This window comes from Globicephala melas, chromosome 20 (genome assembly GCF_963455315.2).
Source record: "Globicephala melas chromosome 20, mGloMel1.2, whole genome shotgun sequence".
Classification (NCBI taxonomy): domain Eukaryota; kingdom Metazoa; phylum Chordata; class Mammalia; order Artiodactyla; family Delphinidae; genus Globicephala; species Globicephala melas.
The window spans coordinates 5,178,031-5,196,215 of record NC_083333.1 but is presented as its reverse complement, the minus strand read 5'-3'; the positions used below and the strand labels follow the sequence as shown (position 1 = coordinate 5,196,215).

At 56.5% G+C, this 18,185-nt stretch overlaps 1 protein-coding gene across 11 annotated transcripts in view; it reads left to right on the top strand.

Annotated features, from left to right (window-relative positions):
• Nucleotides 1-18,050, top strand: part of MYO18A (myosin XVIIIA) — a 95,175-nt gene extending 77,125 nt beyond the window's left edge. For 8 of the 11 annotated variants that reach the window (XM_070044501.1, XM_070044500.1, XM_070044498.1 and 5 more), the window contains 9 exons: nt 299-412; nt 1,773-1,889; nt 2,078-2,161; nt 2,596-2,733; nt 4,821-5,006; nt 5,393-5,532; nt 6,317-6,361; nt 9,749-9,871; nt 17,009-18,050. In XM_070044501.1, the coding sequence (XP_069900602.1) occupies nt 299-412; nt 1,773-1,889; nt 2,078-2,161; nt 2,596-2,733; nt 4,821-5,006; nt 5,393-5,532; nt 6,317-6,361; nt 9,749-9,871; nt 17,009-17,153 (1,092 nt within the window). In that variant the 3' untranslated portion in view covers nt 17,154-18,050. The remainder of the gene's footprint in view (nt 1-298; nt 413-1,772; nt 1,890-2,077; nt 2,162-2,595; nt 2,734-4,820; nt 5,007-5,392; nt 5,533-6,316; nt 6,362-9,748; nt 9,872-17,008) is intronic. The other 3 variants (XM_070044503.1, XM_070044502.1, XM_070044499.1) reach the window with 1 other exon arrangement.
• The last annotated feature ends 135 nt before the right edge of the window (nt 18,051-18,185 follow it).

Below are 18,185 nucleotides of genomic sequence, written 5' to 3'. Positions count from 1 at the left end.
GTCCTCGGGAAGGGAGGTGACAGGGAAGTGGGGAGAAGCCAGACTCCCCAGGGTCTGCGCATGCGATATGCATGACTGTCAAGCCCCGGATGGTATGGACGGGCTCAGCATCCACCACCCCTGTCACGGGAGGAGATGCCGGTACACACACAACACATCACAGCCCTGGGGTCTGAAGTAAACAGGGGAGAAGGAGAGCTCCTGGGTTCTCTCTCCCCTGCGAGCCTCCTGCACAGCCCTCCTGCCCCCAGGGAATGGCTGACGTCTCTCCCTGGGGCGGGGGTGGCTCTCTGTCCAGCTGGAGGAGTCAGAGTTCACCTGTGCAGCAGCCGTGAAAGCGCGCAAAGCAATGGAGGTGGAGATCGAAGACCTGCACCTGCAGATTGACGACATCGCCAAAGCCAAGACGGCGGTGAGGATGCGGGGTGTGCCGGGCCAGATTCGGGGGGCTGAGGGAGAATGGAGCTGTGACAGTGGCTGCTTTTACCCCAAACAGGGCTCATTCCCCAGCCCGGTCCCTTCACGCCAGGGCTTTCTGCGGCAAGAGCGGGCCTCCCCTCCTCTGCCTCTCCCCACTCAGAGCAGAGGCCTGGGAGGGGGTGAGGTGGAGGAGGGAGCCAGCAAGGGCCCATCTCCCTGTTTAACCACCTGTCTGTGGGCGCTTGGCCACAGGCCCCGACACCATAAATAAAGGCAGCAAATGTGGCTGAGGGATGTAAACAGGTACCTAGAGATTAGCAGAAGCACCGATAAGAAGATGGGATGGCTCCGTTTTCCTCCCCTGCCCCTGGCCAGCCCACTGACAAGCCCAAGCGGCAGCTAATTAGAGCGCTTATTTAATGCCTCGCTTTTAATTCCCCACCTCTCCCACGGCCCATCTATCGGCCGAAAGCTCATTACTGGGATACGGCCATCGGTACCTCCTCAGGCGGGGAATGGGGCAGGGGAGGAGGCTGGGCTTGGCTCTGGGCTCCCTGGCCCCCCAGCCAGTCACCTGACTGCTGAGAGATGCCAATCTCCTGGCTTGATTTATCCCCGTGACATTTATGCTCCTCAGCAGTTTTCAGGTGAGTAATTCAAATTCCTTAATTGTGTTAAAAAGGGCTGTTATAAAATTACCATTTTATTTAAATCCGAGTTAATAAATTTCTTGGCGGAGTCTTCCGCAGCTCCCCACGTCCCGGTAACAAGATGGATGGGGCAGAGAAGGAGCCAGCGCAGTCATTTTGGTTTGGAATTACAGGCTAATAGATTCATTCATTTCCTGAAGCTGCTGTTGGCTGTCTCTTCTCCTCCCCCCGCCAGGAGTGGACTTGGCTGTGGGCGCTGGATGGCCAGGGAGCAGGCAGTCCCAGGAGAAACATGCCAGGAGAGTTTCACAGATTTGAGGGGTCCTTCCTTGTGGCCTGAAGGGGGCAGAGTGCGCACAGGTTAGGGCCTGAACGCTAGTGCTAGGATGATGGGTCGTTGGTTCTGGACAGACCTTTTCTGCCTTCTCATTAGCCTCCAAAGAGCTGTCAGAAAGCAGCTGTCATTTAGCCCAGGGTCTGCCTGAGCTGCAGAGACAGCCCTTTTCCCTCAGCTCCCTGGCCCACAGCAGGACAGGCAGTTCCCTGAGCATCATTGGTCCTGGAACCTCCTCCAGCGGGTGGACCTGGCCCTATCATCACCCCGTCCCATTGGAGGAGGCCTAGGGAGGTTCAGTCTTTCCACCAAGGGCCATCAGGCAGGCCAGGCCTGATGCTCTCTGATCTGTCTTCGCCTCTGTCCAGCTGGAGGAGCAGCTGAGCCGCCTTCAGCGTGAGAAGAATGAGATGCAGAGCCGGCTGGAGGAGGATCAGGAGGACATGAATGAGCTGATGAAGAAGCACAAGGCAGCCGTGGCTCAGGTACCCTGCCCAGGAGTGCCCCACCGCACCCTGCAGAAGCACCGTCCCCTGGTCCTCCTCTAGGTCCCTGGCACAGCCTCTTCTTCGGGGGGGTCATGGTGCCTGTGTGCCCTGGCCTCAGTGAGGGGTGGGGTGGGATGGATTTGGTGCTCATGGGGGATCCTGCTTCGCACCCTCTCCTTTCCCAGGCCTCCCGGGATCTGGCTCAGATGAATGATCTCCAGGCTCAGCTAGAAGAAGCCAACAAAGAGAAGCAAGAGCTACAGGAGAAGGTGGGGACCAGGGTCTCCCTTGGCAGAGAGAGGGTGCCAGGGTCACTGTGTGGGGGACCAACTCCCAAGCTCACAGGCGAGCACGTGCTTCTCTCTGCCGTCAGTCAGCGTCAGCAAGCGCAGAGGCCTAGGCTTGCAGCCGTGTCGCCATAGCAGACGGCTTCAGCTGCCTCATTTCACATTTCTATGCCCTCTCTGGTCCTTAGCTTTCTCTTTTCTCTCCAAAGGGCAAAATCTGTGCCCGCGCAGGGCCGGGTGGGGAATGCCCCTGGCTCGGGGCCCCATCCTTCCACCTCCCTGTGCATCCCTCCCTCCCTCAGCCTTCTAGTCACCATGGTGATCTTGCTGGGGGGTAGGGAGAGAGAGAACCTGCCCCTTCCCTTTCCAGGCTCAGTTCTTTCTTCCCTTCCTGCCCCCGCCCCCCAACCCCGCAGCTACAAGCCCTCCAGAGCCAAGTGGAGTTCCTGGAGCAGTCCACGGTGGACAGGTCCCTGGTGAGCAGGCAGGAAGCTAAGATCCGGGAGCTGGAGACACGCCTGGAGTTCGAAAGGACCCAAGTGAAGCGGCTAGAGGTGGGTGCACACTTCCCCGTCCAGTCCTCAGCAGGCAGGGCTGAGCGGCCCCAGCGGCTGGAGCCACGCATGCTCAGCAGGGCCCGGCAGGCCCGCAGCCAGTCTGCTCCACGGAGGCCTCTGCCAAGCTGCCGGGCCAGCTGACGGGGCGGGTGCCTTCTCCCCCGCTCGCCAGGCCTGCTCTCTGGGCACCGCGGAGCCGGCCCGCTTTACATTCTGACCCTGTGCTTGCCTTCTGCCAAGGGACCAGAGCAGCTTAGCTTTTCGTCTTCATGTTTTCTTCCACCGTGCACTCCCCCCCGCCGGTCCCCTCCCTCGCTCTCGGGCAGGGTCGTAAATATGCAGCGGGTGGCGCCACTTCTGCAAGGGCTGGAGTCTGTCCTCTCGCCTCTCCGCTCGCTCTTTCTCTCCCTCCCGTTTTTTATTCCCTTTTTTCCTCAGTTCTTCCCATGCTTGCATTCTCTGCCTTTTCTCCTTCCCTCTTCATTTTCCTCCATTTTGGCCCCATTTTTTCTTCTCCCTCTGTTTATTTTCTCCCCAGTCTCATTCCCTTTCTTACCCTGACCTATTTCTTCCTTTCTCCCCATCCCATTTGTCCTCTCCCTCTACTTTTCACCCTCTTCCCTTTGACCCTTCTCCTTTTTCTGTTCACCTCCATCTTCCCTTTCCACCCCTCCTTCCTCCCAACTGTAATCTCCAACCTCCGCATTTAATCCTTTCGGTTCCACTCTCCTGAAGCCAGCGTGCTCCGGCCCCTCCCTCTCCAGCAGAGCAGGTAGGAAGAAAGAGGCCAGCAGAATGACCTCTCCGGGTTTCCACCCCTCTCATCCTATTTTAAGTTCTCCTTCTCCATCCCAAGCATGTAGACATCTGTCTGAGCACTGACAGGCCTTCATGAGAAGTATGTTCATGGGTGGGTGCTGAGGGACATCCCTGCCACCTCCCCGTTAACCCCTGAGTCGGTGGAGCAGGAGAGAGGGTGGGGATGGAAATAGGTGACTATGGAGCTGGCAGTGGGCCTCGGAGGGCATTAGTACCCTTGACCTTCGAAGAAAATATGGCTGGACCTCCCAGGACAGGGTCACAGTCCTCCGGCGAGCTAGAGAGAGTGAAGGAGACTTAGTAATAGTCCACCTTCTGCCTTGGTAATATTTTGATCCACGTTTTACACACAGGAAGGGTTAAGTAGGTTGCCTAAGGCCCCGAAGCTATCAAGGGGCAGAGGAGGCCACTGGTCTGGTGGATGTAAAATAGGACAGACCTGCTGCACTTGCCTCCTTTGCTCATGGGCCCCAGTCCCTTTCCTCAACTCTCTCATTTTCCCTTCTGCTCAGAAAGGCAGTACCGTGGTTTAGATGCACAGAATGCTAAACACATACAGCCCTTAGAGATGTAGCCTTATTTTAGAGACATAGAGGCTGGGGGCTGAGAGTGGCGACCCCACGGCCAGTCAGTGGTAGAAGCAAGGACTAGAACCAGAAGCAGCGTTCTTCCCTCACGCTCTGCCCCAATCTCCGGGGCTTTTTTTGCTCAGCGTCCTATGGCGCAGAAGGGAAAAATGTGTTCACGTTTCGGGGGAAAGAGAGATTCATCAGGCTTAGAGGAATGGCTTTGTGTTTGGCATGTGACGACTGTTGAGTCTCCTCCTCATCCAGAATTCTCAGTAAAGCCATTTACTTCTGAGCACAGGCCCTAGCTTTTGGAGCTTCTGGGTTTAGGGTCTCTGAGGGAAACCCTGCTGCCCGTGGAGGCCCCGCACACGGCATCAGTGTGGACAGGCCCAGACTCTAGCCAGAGCTCTCCTCCGACCTAGGTGGTGATAATGATGATAATAGCACTTTTCATCTTCCGGAGCCCCTTCACATGCATTACTTTATTCGGGCCTTAAAAGACCCCTGGGGAATAGGTGTTATTCTCCCTTTTTCACAGAAGGACAAAGGACGTCGCCTCCGAGGGCTTTCGTGGCTTGCCCACCTAGCCAGTGAGCGGGGCAGCCGGAGCTGGACCCGGGCCTCCTGACTCTGGAGCTCTGCCACACCCCGCTCTCTGCCTGGCTGATGGGTCCCTCTTCCCACCTCCCTGTCCAGAACCTGGCCGGCCGGCTCAAGGAGAACATGGAGAAGCTGACTGAGGAACGGGATCAGCGCACGGCGGCCGAGAACCGGGAGAAGGAGCAGAACAAGCGGCTACAGCGGCAGCTCCGGGACACCAAGGAGGAGATGGGCGAGCTTGCCAGAAAGGAGGCCGAGGCGAGCCGCAAGAAGCATGAACTGGTAATGCCCCCTACCCACGAGGCCTGAGGCTGGCGGCCCTCTGAGAAGCTGCTAAGCACACACCTCACCCGTGGGCTTGTGGAGGTGGGCTGCAAAGAAAGCATGGTTTAATTCTCAACCAGAATTAGAGGGAAGAGAACATGTCAAGAACACAGCCCACAAAGCCTCAGGGCAGGCCAGGGGCCAAGGGTGGTACCGGAGTCTCCATCAGGCAAGGCCAGGCCTCAACAGCCCAGCAACAGCAGAGCAGACAAAGCTCTGCAGGTTCTCAGCGGCACCCACGTCGCTGCTGCCTCGCCCAGGGAGACTGGAAGCCGGCCTTTTCTGGGGCAGCTGGGAGAGAGACTAGCCCTCCTGTGGACTGGACTGCCCCCTCTCCCTCCTAGGAGATGGATCTGGAGAGTCTGGAAGCTGCTAACCAGAGCCTGCAGGCTGATCTGAAACTGGCGTTCAAGCGCATCGGGGACCTGCAGGCCGCCATTGAGGACGAGATGGAGAGTGATGAGAACGAGGACCTCATCAACAGGTGAGGGGCCTCTATGGCAACCGTGGCCGGCTCGGAGGCCCTCTTGACTGCCTCCAGACCATGTGGAACAGCTGCAGTCTGGGTCTCCCCACCACTGAGCCTCCAGCCCACCCTCCCCTCATTGCCAGACCCCAGCATGGACCCTGTCCTGCAGCAGCTGAGGGCTGGACAGCTGCTGCCCGGGTGAGACCCCCCCCCTCCCGCCACTTCCTCCCTGTCCTTCTCCCCAGGCCTCCCAGGGACCTGGCTCTCCAGCTCTGCCCGTTGAAGATGAGTTATTCCCCCGTTTAGCTGCATTTCTGATGGCACCTGCCCCACTCTGGGGAGAGCAGAGATTTAAGGGCCCTGGTGCCCTGTTACCGTGCCAGAGCTTTCCTCACATAAGACCCACCCAGGGAATGGTTTAGCATAGAGATTTGTAGTCTTAGGCCGAGGAGGAAGTCTCGAGGCAGGCAGACTGGCAGTGGGGGTGGGATCAGACCCTGGAGAAGCTCCCAAGGCTGCCCTGAGCAGACCCCCCAAGACTTGCCCCCATCCCACCTGAAGGCCGAGGCCCCATCCTGCTCCTGGGAGGCCCGGGGAGCCTGCTCCTTTAGGGCAGGGGAGTGGTGCCCCAGGCGGCCTGGACCTCCCTCTGAGGACAGCACTGTCCCACCTCCTGGTCTCAGCCAGCCAGAGCCTTGTCTTGCTGAGGAAGGAGGGGTCCTCGGCTGAGGGGTCCACCTTGGTTGACTTTTCTGTGTTCTTCCGGCCCCCTTGCCCACCATTTTCTTTCTGTTTCCAGTTTGCAGGACATGGTGACAAAGTATCAGAAAAGAAAGAATAAACCGTGAGGACTGGAGCGCACGCGCTCTCTGCCTCTCCTCGCGTGGTGTCTAACCTCCCCCTAACCCTGGGCTCCCGCCCTGCTGCATGTCGCATGTGGACACACAGCCTCCTCTCCTCCTCTGAGCTAGTCCCTCATGCTAACACGGCTCACTCTGTCCCAAGGGAGGCGAGGGGGCAGGCCGCGCCCTGTAGAGCGCAGGCAACAAGGGTGCACTCCACCTGGAAGGCTCACTGGCCCCCACATCCTTGGTCGGCAGGTTGGGGGCTCTGTCAGAAAGGAGAGCTCACGCGCTTCCCTGGTGGCGCAGTGGTTGGGGGTCTGCCTGCCGATGCAGGGGACACGGGTTCGTGCCCCGGTCCGGGAAGATCCCACATGCCGTGGAGCGGCTGGGCCCGTGAGCCATGGCCTCTGAGCCTGCGCGTCCGGAGCCTGTGCTCCGCAGCGGGAGAGGCCACAGCAGTGAGAGTCCCGCGTACAGCAAAAAAAAAAAAAAAAAAAGAAAGGAGAGCTCAGCCTCATTGGGTGGTACCCACAGCCTGCCTTCGTGAGCCTCCGCCTCTGCCCCATCAGAAACCAAGTGTAGCCGCTTCCCGGCCTCTTTCTCTGGGGAAAAGTCTGTTTGGGCTGGATTTCTCCCCTTCCTTGGGCTCCTTTGGAGCCTGAGCTGCCTGAAAGAAGTGGGTATGTTTCATTTTGAAAGGTCCGCCACCTTCTTTTGGCAGACAAGGGTAGAAGGTGAGGGGCGTCTAACAGTTACTTGTTGGGAGAAAGCATCCAGGCAGGGGAAGGGAACACAGCCAGATGTGTTTACTTTACTCTCCGCAGGCACCTTGGGCAGAAGGAGGCCCCAGGCATTTGTGCTGCTGTCAGTCAGGTGGCGGGAAGCCCAGTAAATCCACCCCCTGTCCGTTTCCTTCTTTCTGGGTGGGAGCTGGGCAGCTGGGGCAGATGTGCGGGCCCTCAGGCAGATCGGGGTTGTCCTCCTTCAGGTCCGACAGGGCTGGTCTTTGGAGGTGGTTGTTCTAGCGCCGCTTTGGGTTTCCTCCCCCACTCTCTCTTGCCTGGCAGGCCTCCTCCCCTGGCCAGGATGGGCTGGCAGCAGCGCAAAGGACTCCGTGAGAGCTAATGATAAATGTAATAGTGTGTAACAGTGACAGAGGGCCGCTGGAGCCCGGTTGTCACACGCAGTTAATATCCCCTGCCGTTCTGTCTCCGTTTGTTTGTTCCCCCGGGATTCAGCTCCCAGTTAACTAATAGCACATGAGCCTGGACATAAATTGTATTTGACGCGAGGTTTAATTCCGACCATTTAAAATTTCAACTGCCCCCCGAGCCTGACTGCCCCTGGAGTTTGTTTACGGGCCTGATTATTTAAGGAAAAGAATCCAAACATCCTCTATAGGATTGAAACTAAAGGAAAGGCAAGGGCGGGCAGGCCAGCTTCTCAACCCATTCGCTGCTCTGAATGTCAGGAGGCAAATTCATATTCTGGGCCCATGACTGTCTGTCCCCTGTGTGTTCCAGCCCTGCCATCTTTGGGCTGGAGGAGCTTCGAGGACTGACAAAATGCGCATTTCAGGTCATATTCTAAACCACTGCACACGCGCGCACACACACCAGCGTGCACTCATGCAGGCACACAGGGCCTGCAGTCCTAGCCGGGTTCCTGCTGACGGCAGAGGGGGTCTTTTCCTCAGCAGCTCTGGGCCCCTGCTCCAGGTTATTGAGCGAGTGTGCTAAGGCAGCCAGAAAAATAATGTTTCGATTTACTTAGAGATACAGTTGTTGTTGCCATAACCCTAATGAAAGCAGTAAACAGCACAGTATTAAGGGAGATTTATACAGAAACGCTTTTAACATGTAGACATAGATTTTGCAATGCATACAGCACCTCCTTTCTAATGACAATCAGTATGGTTATGAACAGCGGTGATAAATTACAGGCTTTGAAGCTAGAGAAGGAGGTTTTTTGCACGGGTGTATAAGTCAGGTGGTACTGGCGTTCCACAGGGCCTGTGCACCATAGTAAATCTGCCAGGCTCGAACAGGCACAGGGCTTGCATTAGCCGTTTCGGGGCTGTCTGCTAAACTCCCGTTTAACCGGGGCATCAGCCAGCCTGGTCTTTGTTATAATTCTGTATTTGACGGAAGCCCATAAAATGTGCTTCTTTATTCCCCTCCCCACGAGTCATGCTGTCTCACCCCCAGAACAGAGCCTGGTGGCTTCTTGTGTGTGTGTGTGTGTGTGTGTGTGTGTGTGTGCGCGCGCGCGCGCATACATACCCGCACGCACGTGCGCGCACGCGTGCACACCTGTGTGGCTATTTATTCAAGAACATAAATCAGGAATGGGGCTGCTCCTGTTGACACAGATGAAAGGAGATTTATATCAAGGAGCAATCCTAGCATATCCATAGCAGGGAACGTGGTGAGCAGACATCTTGCAGAATTCTAGAAGCAGTCTCACTCAGAAGCTATATCTCCAAGCCCCTGCTGCTGTGCGAGGAGGTCACCGTGATTCCAGCATCAGAATTTGACTCCTTTGGGCTTTCTTGCAAGTCGAGAGGGCTCAGGCCAGCTTGGCCAGAAAAAAGCCCTGGGGGAGCAAGAGCTGGAGGCTTCCTGAGGGTGGAAGAGGAGACTGGGAGAGACAGAGCTCTTGTCTGGGATTTCTGGGCCCCACTGGATCTCCAGGTGCAGCTTGAATCTCTTACGAACCCCTCGGGAAATGCTGCGGTCCCTGCCTTGTCCTTTCTGTTTCTTAAGGGCCAAGGGGAGTCGCAGGATGGGTCTGCGATATGGCCTGTAGTGCCCGAGTTGGCACTGCATCAGCTCAGGAGACTCCGGGTTCAAGCTCACGTGAAGTCATAACGAAGCCCTTCTATTCTCCGTTCCATCACCAGCAGCCCAGCTCTTGCAGCAAAGGCATGGAAAGTGGCAGCAGCTGTAGCCACATTTTTGGGAACAGGCAGACAAGAACAGCAGAATAGGCCTCAGGGAGGAGCTGAAGGGCCCAGGACTCCTCTTTTTAACCAAAAGCCATTTAGCTGTAATCGATGAAGGGACGGTCTCCCTGTCGTTCTCACTGGATTGGTTGGCTGCACAGCAGCCTGTCACAGAAAGTGGGGTGGAGGTGCCTCCGTGCTCCTCAGGGTCTCCTCGGTGGCTGTCACACAATGTGGCCTGCTGAGCGGGGCAGGGCCCTTGTGGATGGTGCGCTCCTCCGTCTAACTTCTCTTGTTCTCTCTGACTCACTGATGCGCATGCCGCCCTGCATCCCACCCCCACCCAAGATAAACTTGCTTTGCCACTTTGGTGCTGCCTCCTGGGCCACCAGGTGATCACCTCTTCCCAGCCTTGCCTACCTTTCTGCTCCTCATCCCACAGCGAGGGGGACTCAGATGTGGACTCAGAGCTGGAGGACCGGGTCGACGGGGTCAAGTCATGGTTGTCCAAAAACAAGGGGCCTTCCAAGGCGGCTTCCGATGATGGCAGCTTGAAGAGTTCTAGGTGAGCGTGTGGCCTTAGGTGGGAGGAAAGGCCACCTCGTGCCCCAGGGATGGATGAGCAGCGCCTTGATCCCAAAGAGGGTGGGCCTCACGCCACCTGCGTCTCTCTCTTGCCTGGTATGTGCATGAGGGGCCCAGGCCTGCCCCTGGCACATGGGATGAGCACAGGAGGCCTGGTTTCTTCTTAGTCAGGGTCTGCGGCACCCTTAATTTTCCGAGGTAATGTTTTCCTACCGGGCTTCAGGGCTTTGGTTTGGTGTAGGTTTAACTTCATCCCCACTTACTCATTCAACAGATGTTGAACGAACTACCTGACGGTTTGGGCCCTTGGAATCAAGACTGAAATGGGGCGCAGGGGGGACTCTGGATCCCACACCCTGGACAAGGCCAGTCCGGGCTGGCTGTGGACCTCTGAGGTCTTAGTAGGAATAGCAGCAGAAAAGGCCCCAGTTCCCCTGACTTCCCTGTCACAGCTACAGACACATTTCTGTCTTTCTCTGCCCATTCTCTTCTTCTTCTGGTCTCTTCACTCACCCTCCACCATGCTTTCTGCTAACACCCATCCACTGGGGGAACTTGCTCCCCTCTTTTCCAGCCCAGTCACAGTCTTCTGATCACACAGGCAGCTAGCTACCCCTGAAATCCAGGTCTCCAATTCCCATCCCTCACCTACGGGCCAGCCGGGGTCCTCTGCTCCCACCCCTCCCGTGGCCACTTCCCTGCTGACTCCGCCTTCCCAATTCAGAGCCGTCCTGATCCCCCAGGGCTCGCCTTTCCACTCCTCCCAGAGAGCACTGGGTGAGCTGGGTAGAAAAAGTAATCCCTCTCCTTCTCCAGCTCCCCTGAGGCCCCTTCCCAAGTCCAGCCCCTCACCGCAAGCACCCAGCAGCCCCCTCTAATTGGTTTAATTTACTCGGCCAAACAACATTTTGTTATTGCAGATAATGCCACCTTCCCCGCCCCACTGCCGTTCACCAGGGCCCGGCACCAGGCTCCAGGTAGTTGACAATGAAATAAATTGAACTAAACGTTTGCGAGGGGAAAAAGTGATGAAACAGAACAATAGTCTAATTTACATGACATTCTCCATGAAGCTATTTTCACTGACGCAAATTATTTTGCTTCATTTCCTCCGACGCTCTCACGGCCACTTTGCCAGGGCTGCTGCCAAGTTCTCCTCCCTTCTCCCTCCCCCGGTGTCTTTATTCTCTATGTTTAATGCTTGTTTCTCTCTCTCATTCTCTCTCTGCTGCTGCTAATCCACTCCTGGTTCTCTCCTCCCTGGCCTCACCCCCGCACAGCAGAGCTGCCCTCAACACCCTGGGGAAGGAGGGCAAGGGGGTGGAGGAGAGGCCGGCCTCTGTGCTGAGCTCCCTGAGCTATCGGAAGCGGCTCACCCTGAAGGACTCCATCGGGGGCACTGGGGATGAGGATTCGCTCTTCACCACCCTGAGCGAGCGGCCAGCCTCCCCCGAGAGGCCCCCCCGGAAGGCCCGCGGGGGCCCCAGGGAGGAGCCGGGCCTGGGCAGGAAGTCCGAGGAGCCTGAGGAATGTGGCTCCGTCTTCTCCGGGGTCAGGGGCTGCTCTAGCCGGGGGCTGGAGAAGCCGTGGGGCTCAGACTTTGACCGGGCCTCGGCCATCTCTGCGGCCGTCAGCCGGGCCTCCTCGGCCACACAGCGTGGCTCCGGCGAGGATGGGGCCTGCTCCTCCATGAGCTTCTCGCTGTCAGGCTCCCCCGGTTCCCGCTGCAGCACCTCGAGGCTCGAAAGCCTGTCAAGGACCCTCAGCCCTTCCTTGGGCCGGGTCTCAGCCCTCAGCCGGGAGAGCCCCGATTCCCACCTGTCCCTGGGCCGGAGCTGCCTGGACGATTGGGACGATGGAGCCAGTGTGGCCTTGAGTGAGGCCCGCTCACAGTATAGCTACCCATCCCTGGCCCGCAGTCTGTCGGTGCCACCCCAGCCCCGCATCTCCGCCTCCGCCACGGATGAGTCTCTCGACTCCAGTGTCCGCCCCATCAGCCGTCACTCCTACCTAGACCCAGACCTGGAGGCTGCCATCCATGAGGTCTTGAGCTACAAGCCCGTCCCGTTCCACCGGAGCAGCCTGGAGCCTGACTCTGAGGAGGATGACCGGAAGAGCATCCAAAGTACCCGGAGCGCCCAACTGGACGCCCCGGCACGAGCCACCAGCATCCGCCGCTCAGCCTCTGCTGCGGACGTCTCTCGGTCCCGCAGCAGCCGGAAGAGCCGGAGCAAGAGAACAAGCAGCTCCAGCTCCAGCTCCGAAGATTCCTCGGAGCACAGGCGGCGGAAGAAGGGGAGCTCTCGAAAAAGCAAGAAGAAGTCCAAATCGAGAAGGAAGAGAACAGAGACGGAGTCTGAGTCCTCCTCATCGACATCCAGTGGCTCCACTGTCTCAGGCCACAGCCGCTCGAGCGTGAAGAAGGGCCCGGCTGCGGAGGACAAGGAGGCTGGGCAGGCGCGCCGACAGTCTCGGAAGGAGGAGAAGAAGCGCAAGAAAGAGGTGGACAGCCTGATGATGCGGTACCTGTACCGTCCCGAGAGCGACTAGTGCAGTAGGTGGCACCTGGCGTGGAGTGCAGAGCATGGTGTGTGCCGCTTGGTGTGAACTAACGTCCCACCCGCCACCACCCAGGCCCCTTCCTGCATTCCTCGCGGGCAGGCCTGGCCTCGGAGAGCCTCCTGGCTACCTCAGAGAGCGGGGGCCAGCTGAGCTGATTAGTCATTCTGAGCCCTGAGCCCAATCAGCTGAACTCGCTGGTGATGTCCGTCACCTCTCCGACTTATCAAGTCCTAACCCTGGGCCAGGGACCACCCCCCACCCCACCCCCCGCCAGATACGTGCCATATTTTATTCACTTAATCCTCACACTAACCCCACAACAAATGTCTGATTAGCCCCATTTTATAGAACAAGAAGCTGAGGTTCAGGGAGGTTAAGTTATTTGCCAAGGTTACATAGCTGGTAAGTGATGTTGCCACGATCTGAATGGAGTCTATTCAGCTTGCCCTCAACTACTCCTCCATACGACCCAAGGCGGAGCACATGGGCAAAATGTTTCCTCTGTGTGCCTGGCAGCACCCGTATGGAACTTCCGTCCATGACCCTGACATGCTGGGCCCAGGAAAGGGCTCTAGCTGACCCCCGGGTGTGGGTTGGTACATCACTGGCCATCAGCTGTTAAGGGGCCTTTTGCTCAGCTCTCCCCCACCTGCAATGTCACCCTCCTCTCTGGCATGCGTCTCAAGCCTAAGAGTGCAAGGCTTACAGGGCTGCAGCGCCCACATCACCGCACCCTGCAGCAGACCTGGAGATGCCTGACTCGCTCCCCACCCCTCCTACCCGAAGCCCACACATGAGCGTCACCTCATCTCAGCTCATCTTGTAAAGTTTTAATGAATAGAAATTAGCAGCTGCTGAGTGACAGCCCCCTCCTGGCTCTCCTGCCTCCCCCAGCCTTCTCCCTGTGGGAGGGAGATCTAGCTGTTAGGCCCTTTATGCCCACACCCCCACTTGGAAGAAAGGCGAAGACTGACTCACAGGAATACTATTGTTGCCAGTTTCCCTGGTGGGCGGTGACATTTGGATCACCCTGGTTATGTGAAGTTGTTTTTGGCATGGTACCCTCCCAGGGCAAGCTTGCTGCTTCTCAGGAGGTATGACCCCAGAGCGCAGGCCCCTGGGGCACGGGCAATGTTTCCTAGATGCATGAACTAACACACACACCTGTCGCGTGCTAGTGGGCCTCTTGTGCAGTGGAGCAGCTGCCCAAGCACACTGTCAGCTTGGGCAGGGTTCTACCAAAAGGGACCAGTTTTGTTTTAAGGAATGGAGCCCATGGAAGTGAATGTTACCTGCAGCTATTTGGAGATGGTGATGGGATGGGATTGGGGGGATGGTATGGGGGAGGTGGAACTTGAACCCAGACCAGGCTCATGGCCAACTCAGATTCTGTGGGCCCTGAGCGGCTCAGAAACCAAGCCCTTGGGCTTACCCCTGCTCTGTCACTCCCTCCACGTGGCAGATGGTTGCAGGATGCTCTGGGAAGAGTAGGAAGCATCTCAATTGCACTAGGGAGCTGTTGTCAGTACACAGTGAGAAAAGGCAGGGGTCATAATATTGTGTCTACCATCTCAGCCCTTCCTTCCGCAGCCCTGCTGAGTGCCCTGCTCCCCTAGCACGGGAAGTCAGCTGATGGGCCATGGGAGGAGGTTTGGAAAGCAGAGAGGGCCAGGCCCTTCTGAGCACGGTACCAGTACCTGAAGAGGGAGACGTGGGCCTAGGCAGGCCATCCCACACCGACCAGCAACTGGTGGATTTCAGACCCCAGTGACTCAGCCCGTCATCACCCTTGACCCAGCAAGAACAAGAACACAGAAAGCCTGTTTCTTCCCTCAGCCACCAGCACAGTTCTTGTCCACCAGGAAAACAGGAGTAGTCCTGAAACCCTACACACTGCCACCTCCAGCAAGGATTGGATTCACTGCGGCCAGAGTGGGCACCAAGCCAGAAGCTAGCCACCCAGTACAGAGCTGGCAGAGAAGGTCCAGGGGAGGGAGGACCTAGTTGGACTCCGCGTGAACTGGCTTGGGGTGAATAAACTGCCAAGAGTGGGGGCAGTTTAACTTCCCACCCGGTGATGGGGCTCTGCAAGCATGCAGAACACTGAAAGCATCCGTAGCAAAGGCAAGGGGAGGGGGCTGCTCGCCCAGTGGGAATTAGCTTATGCACCAAATCGTTTGTGACCGTGTTGAGCAGGAGACGCTGGCTTGTGAGGAGGAAAGCTTTTGAAACAATGTGGTTAAAATGTTCGCATTGCAGCCCTGACTCTTGCCCCGGGGAAGGGGGCCAGCTGCCTGCTGTTGACTCTCTGACAGCTGTGCCTGTAGAAGCCGCAAAGGAAGCTGGCTAAAGAGCACCCAGGGTGGGAGCAGGGGTGTCTCGTGGCTGCACAGAGCAGGGGAGAAAGGCGTGGCGTTTAGCGTTCCCGGCTGCCTCTGCCACTGCACCCAGCATCTGGACGGAACAGTGTTGAAACCCAGCTGTCGTTCATCCAGGTGTCTGCCTGGCCGGCACAGGAATATGGAAGTGGGGTCTGCAGCTCCGCTCTGAGGAGAGGTGGGAGGATGGAAAGGAGCACCCCATTTGCATCCGGGTCCCAGCCCTGGCACCTGCCTCACCCCCCCTCTCCCCACAAAATAACCCCACTGTCTTTCCACAGAGCCATTCCTTCCTTTGCCCAACAGCAGACCTTAGCATTGGGTGCCCAGAAGTTCTGTCTAAAAAAATGAAAATAAAATCAGGCTCCCGCTAATTCACAATTCAAAAACAATCCAAAAGCTAAAATAACCCCAGTTTTTTCTATGTTGCACAGTCATCATTGAGCTTTATAATTCTGTCCCTGAGACGTCCCAGAGTCCTTAAGTGCCTTTGGCCCATCAAAGTAAAACTCATTTATGTTCAGACTAGTTTATATTAAATGTGTTCTGTGCTATTCTGATTCCTTTAAAAATGGTAATTCGTTCATGAGAAATACGATAACTATTAACCACACTGCCCCATTCCTAAACCGTTTTGCATAATTGAACAAGCTCTTCTATCAGACTGTTCCATCTCCCCAGGGAGAGAGAAAGAGAGACCTGTCTTTACACACCCCCTGGGCTCTTGCCCAGGCCAGTGGGGAGAATGCAGGTTTCATCTGGTTTTCTCCTCAGGTCAGCGGTCTGGCAGCAAGGTGGAGTCATCAAAAGGCTTTGAGGTCTAAGGTCCCAGGTTCAGATTTACACACAGGCTGTGTGACCTTGGGCAAGGTGCTTCGTCTCTTTGAACCAGCTTCCTCATGCCATTTCATGTGGTGAAGAATAAGATAGCACATCCAGAGTGCCTAAGACAGTGTCTCACATCACAGGAAATACTCAGTGATGAAATCCTTTCTTCAACACAGTTGGAAAACCTGAGCATGTGGTTCTTTCTTGCAGAACGCTGTGTCCTCCTCTTTTGGTTTGGAGATAGAAGAACTTTGAAAGCGCTAGTAAACAAGGGCCTTCCTCAGATTCTTAAATCAGAATTGTAGACAGTGGGATCACAGGATTCCTGTTTATCCTAGCAGAAGCTCTCTAGGATCTGGAAGCAGGGCTGTGTTCCTGAGCTCACTGGGCAGGGAGGGGCCCACTGAGTGCAGGGCACTGGTAGGGGTGGAGCCACCCCGGGCTGCATTTTCTCCAACATTGCTGAAATTACAGTGCACTTGGACTGGCAGAGGCAGTGGAGGTGGGAGGGGCAGGGGAAGGCTGCTCTAAGACTTTGGAAAAGAAAGAAAAGAGAAGGTGACTAGAGGTAGAAATGAGATCCCATCCATGCTCAACGCCATGAGTCTGCTCCATCCAGGGAGTAATGCTTCTTCATATCTTGGTCAGGGGAGAGCGAGAGGCTCCCACTGGCCTGATGAAAGCCTTGGGGTTGGATTATGGTACCAAGAAAGGGATGACTATGCCACCCTGAAACAGAGGTCTTAACCAGCTCCTACATCCTGAGTCTCTATTCCTTGTGAGTAGATGATATCATGGTCAAGGGCAGAAACTCTCTCCGGCCTTAGGAAAATCTGATCAGGAAGAAGGGTTATGATCTGGGAGTATTCAATGGGGAAAGCCCATCCTCCTTAGAAGGAATCTTTTTGGGAGGAACTTTACTAAGACAGGTTGTAGTCGTGTAATCACCAGACCTGCAGTCTCCAAGTCAATGCAGTCCATGGACTGCCTGTATCAGAATCTTCTGGGGAGGGAGTTGAAAATGCAGAATTCCTGGGTTCCACCCAAGAGCTAGCAAATCAAAACTTCTCAGGGGAAGAACCCGGGGATCTTGCAGCCAATTCTTATGCACATTCAAGTTCGAGACCCACTGCTCTTCAGCATTGCTTTCCTCGGAGTTGTAAAAGGTTTCAGAGTCAAAACAATGTGCTCCTTTCTCTTACTACTCTGAGTATCTTCTGGGGAAGCTAGGGAAGTCTTCTACTTCTCAATTTGTGACAGGGTTTGGGGGGCCTCCCCAGGACCAAAGGCTTTGGTGCGGAAGGTAAAGAGCATCCTTCCTCTGTGACCTCATTCCTCTCTCCCTGCAGCCCCACCAGCTACTGGAAGTCCCTTGCCCCTGACCGGTCAGATGATGAGCACGACCCGCTCGACAGCACCTCCAGGCCCCGATACTCCCACAACTATCTGAGTGACAGCGACACAGAGGCCAAGCAGACAGAGACCAACGCATAGCCCAGGGGAGTGGTGTGCACCCCTCCCACCCACGGGCTACTGCTGCCACGGCACCTCTCCCGGGAAATGGCGGGGCACGGGTCTCCCCCACCTGACTGCTGATCTGCATGGGAAACACCCGACCCTCTACGGTCAGGGGGCTTCCCAGGCTGTGGGTATCTGACGTTTCCACGTGGAAGAGGTGGAGGGAAGAGCAGTTCTGAAAAGAGAACTTTCTGCTCCTGCCTTGGGCCACCGTGGATGGCAAGTGGCTTGGCACTGCATAGAGCCGGCAAGTTGACCTCCATCTCAGCCCCCTCCCCCCGCTCAGGGACGGTGGACAGATTGCCTACTGGGACATTCTCGGGTTGCTGGGTCCATGGGGAGGAGTTTGGGGTGGGAACAGCAATTCCTTCCCCATGACTTGGGGGAGGGCTTTCTCTTCTCAGTGCCTGCTGTCTTACTACTTTTTAATTTAAATACCCAACCTCTCCATCACAGCTGCATCCCTGAGAGGGGGAGGGGGCTGTGGTGGCAGCTGGCCCGCCTCCCCGCACCGGGAATGACTAGGGGAACCTCAGCTTCATCTTTACTCTTAAGAGAGCAGTCCTTTCTCTGTGCAGCTGGAGAGACCCGTGAGCAGAGCTGGGCCCAGGTTCTTAAGAGTCCGTGTGGGGAGGGGCTCTCAGGTGCTTCTGGGTTCGAGCTGAGCAGGCCTACACAGACGGGGGTGCATCTGTACCAGCCAGAACTTCTAGCCCCTACCCTTCTTTGTCTCATCAGTGTGTTAAGTGCAATGACCCATTGAAGAGTAAACCCATTCCACCTAATGCCAATTCAGGGCTTATCCAAGCACTGCCTCCCTCCCCCTCTGTCCAAGTTGCCTGGATCACAAGCTCAGCTTGAGAGGGAAGGCCTTGGGTTGAGGGCTTGTGGTCAGAAAAACTGAAGATGGAAGCTTTGGTCGGTACTGGTGTGTATTAGATGCGAGTCCTCACCCTGTGTCCTAAGCCTGAGTCATTTTTCTTCTTCCAGTCGCCCTGCCCACACACA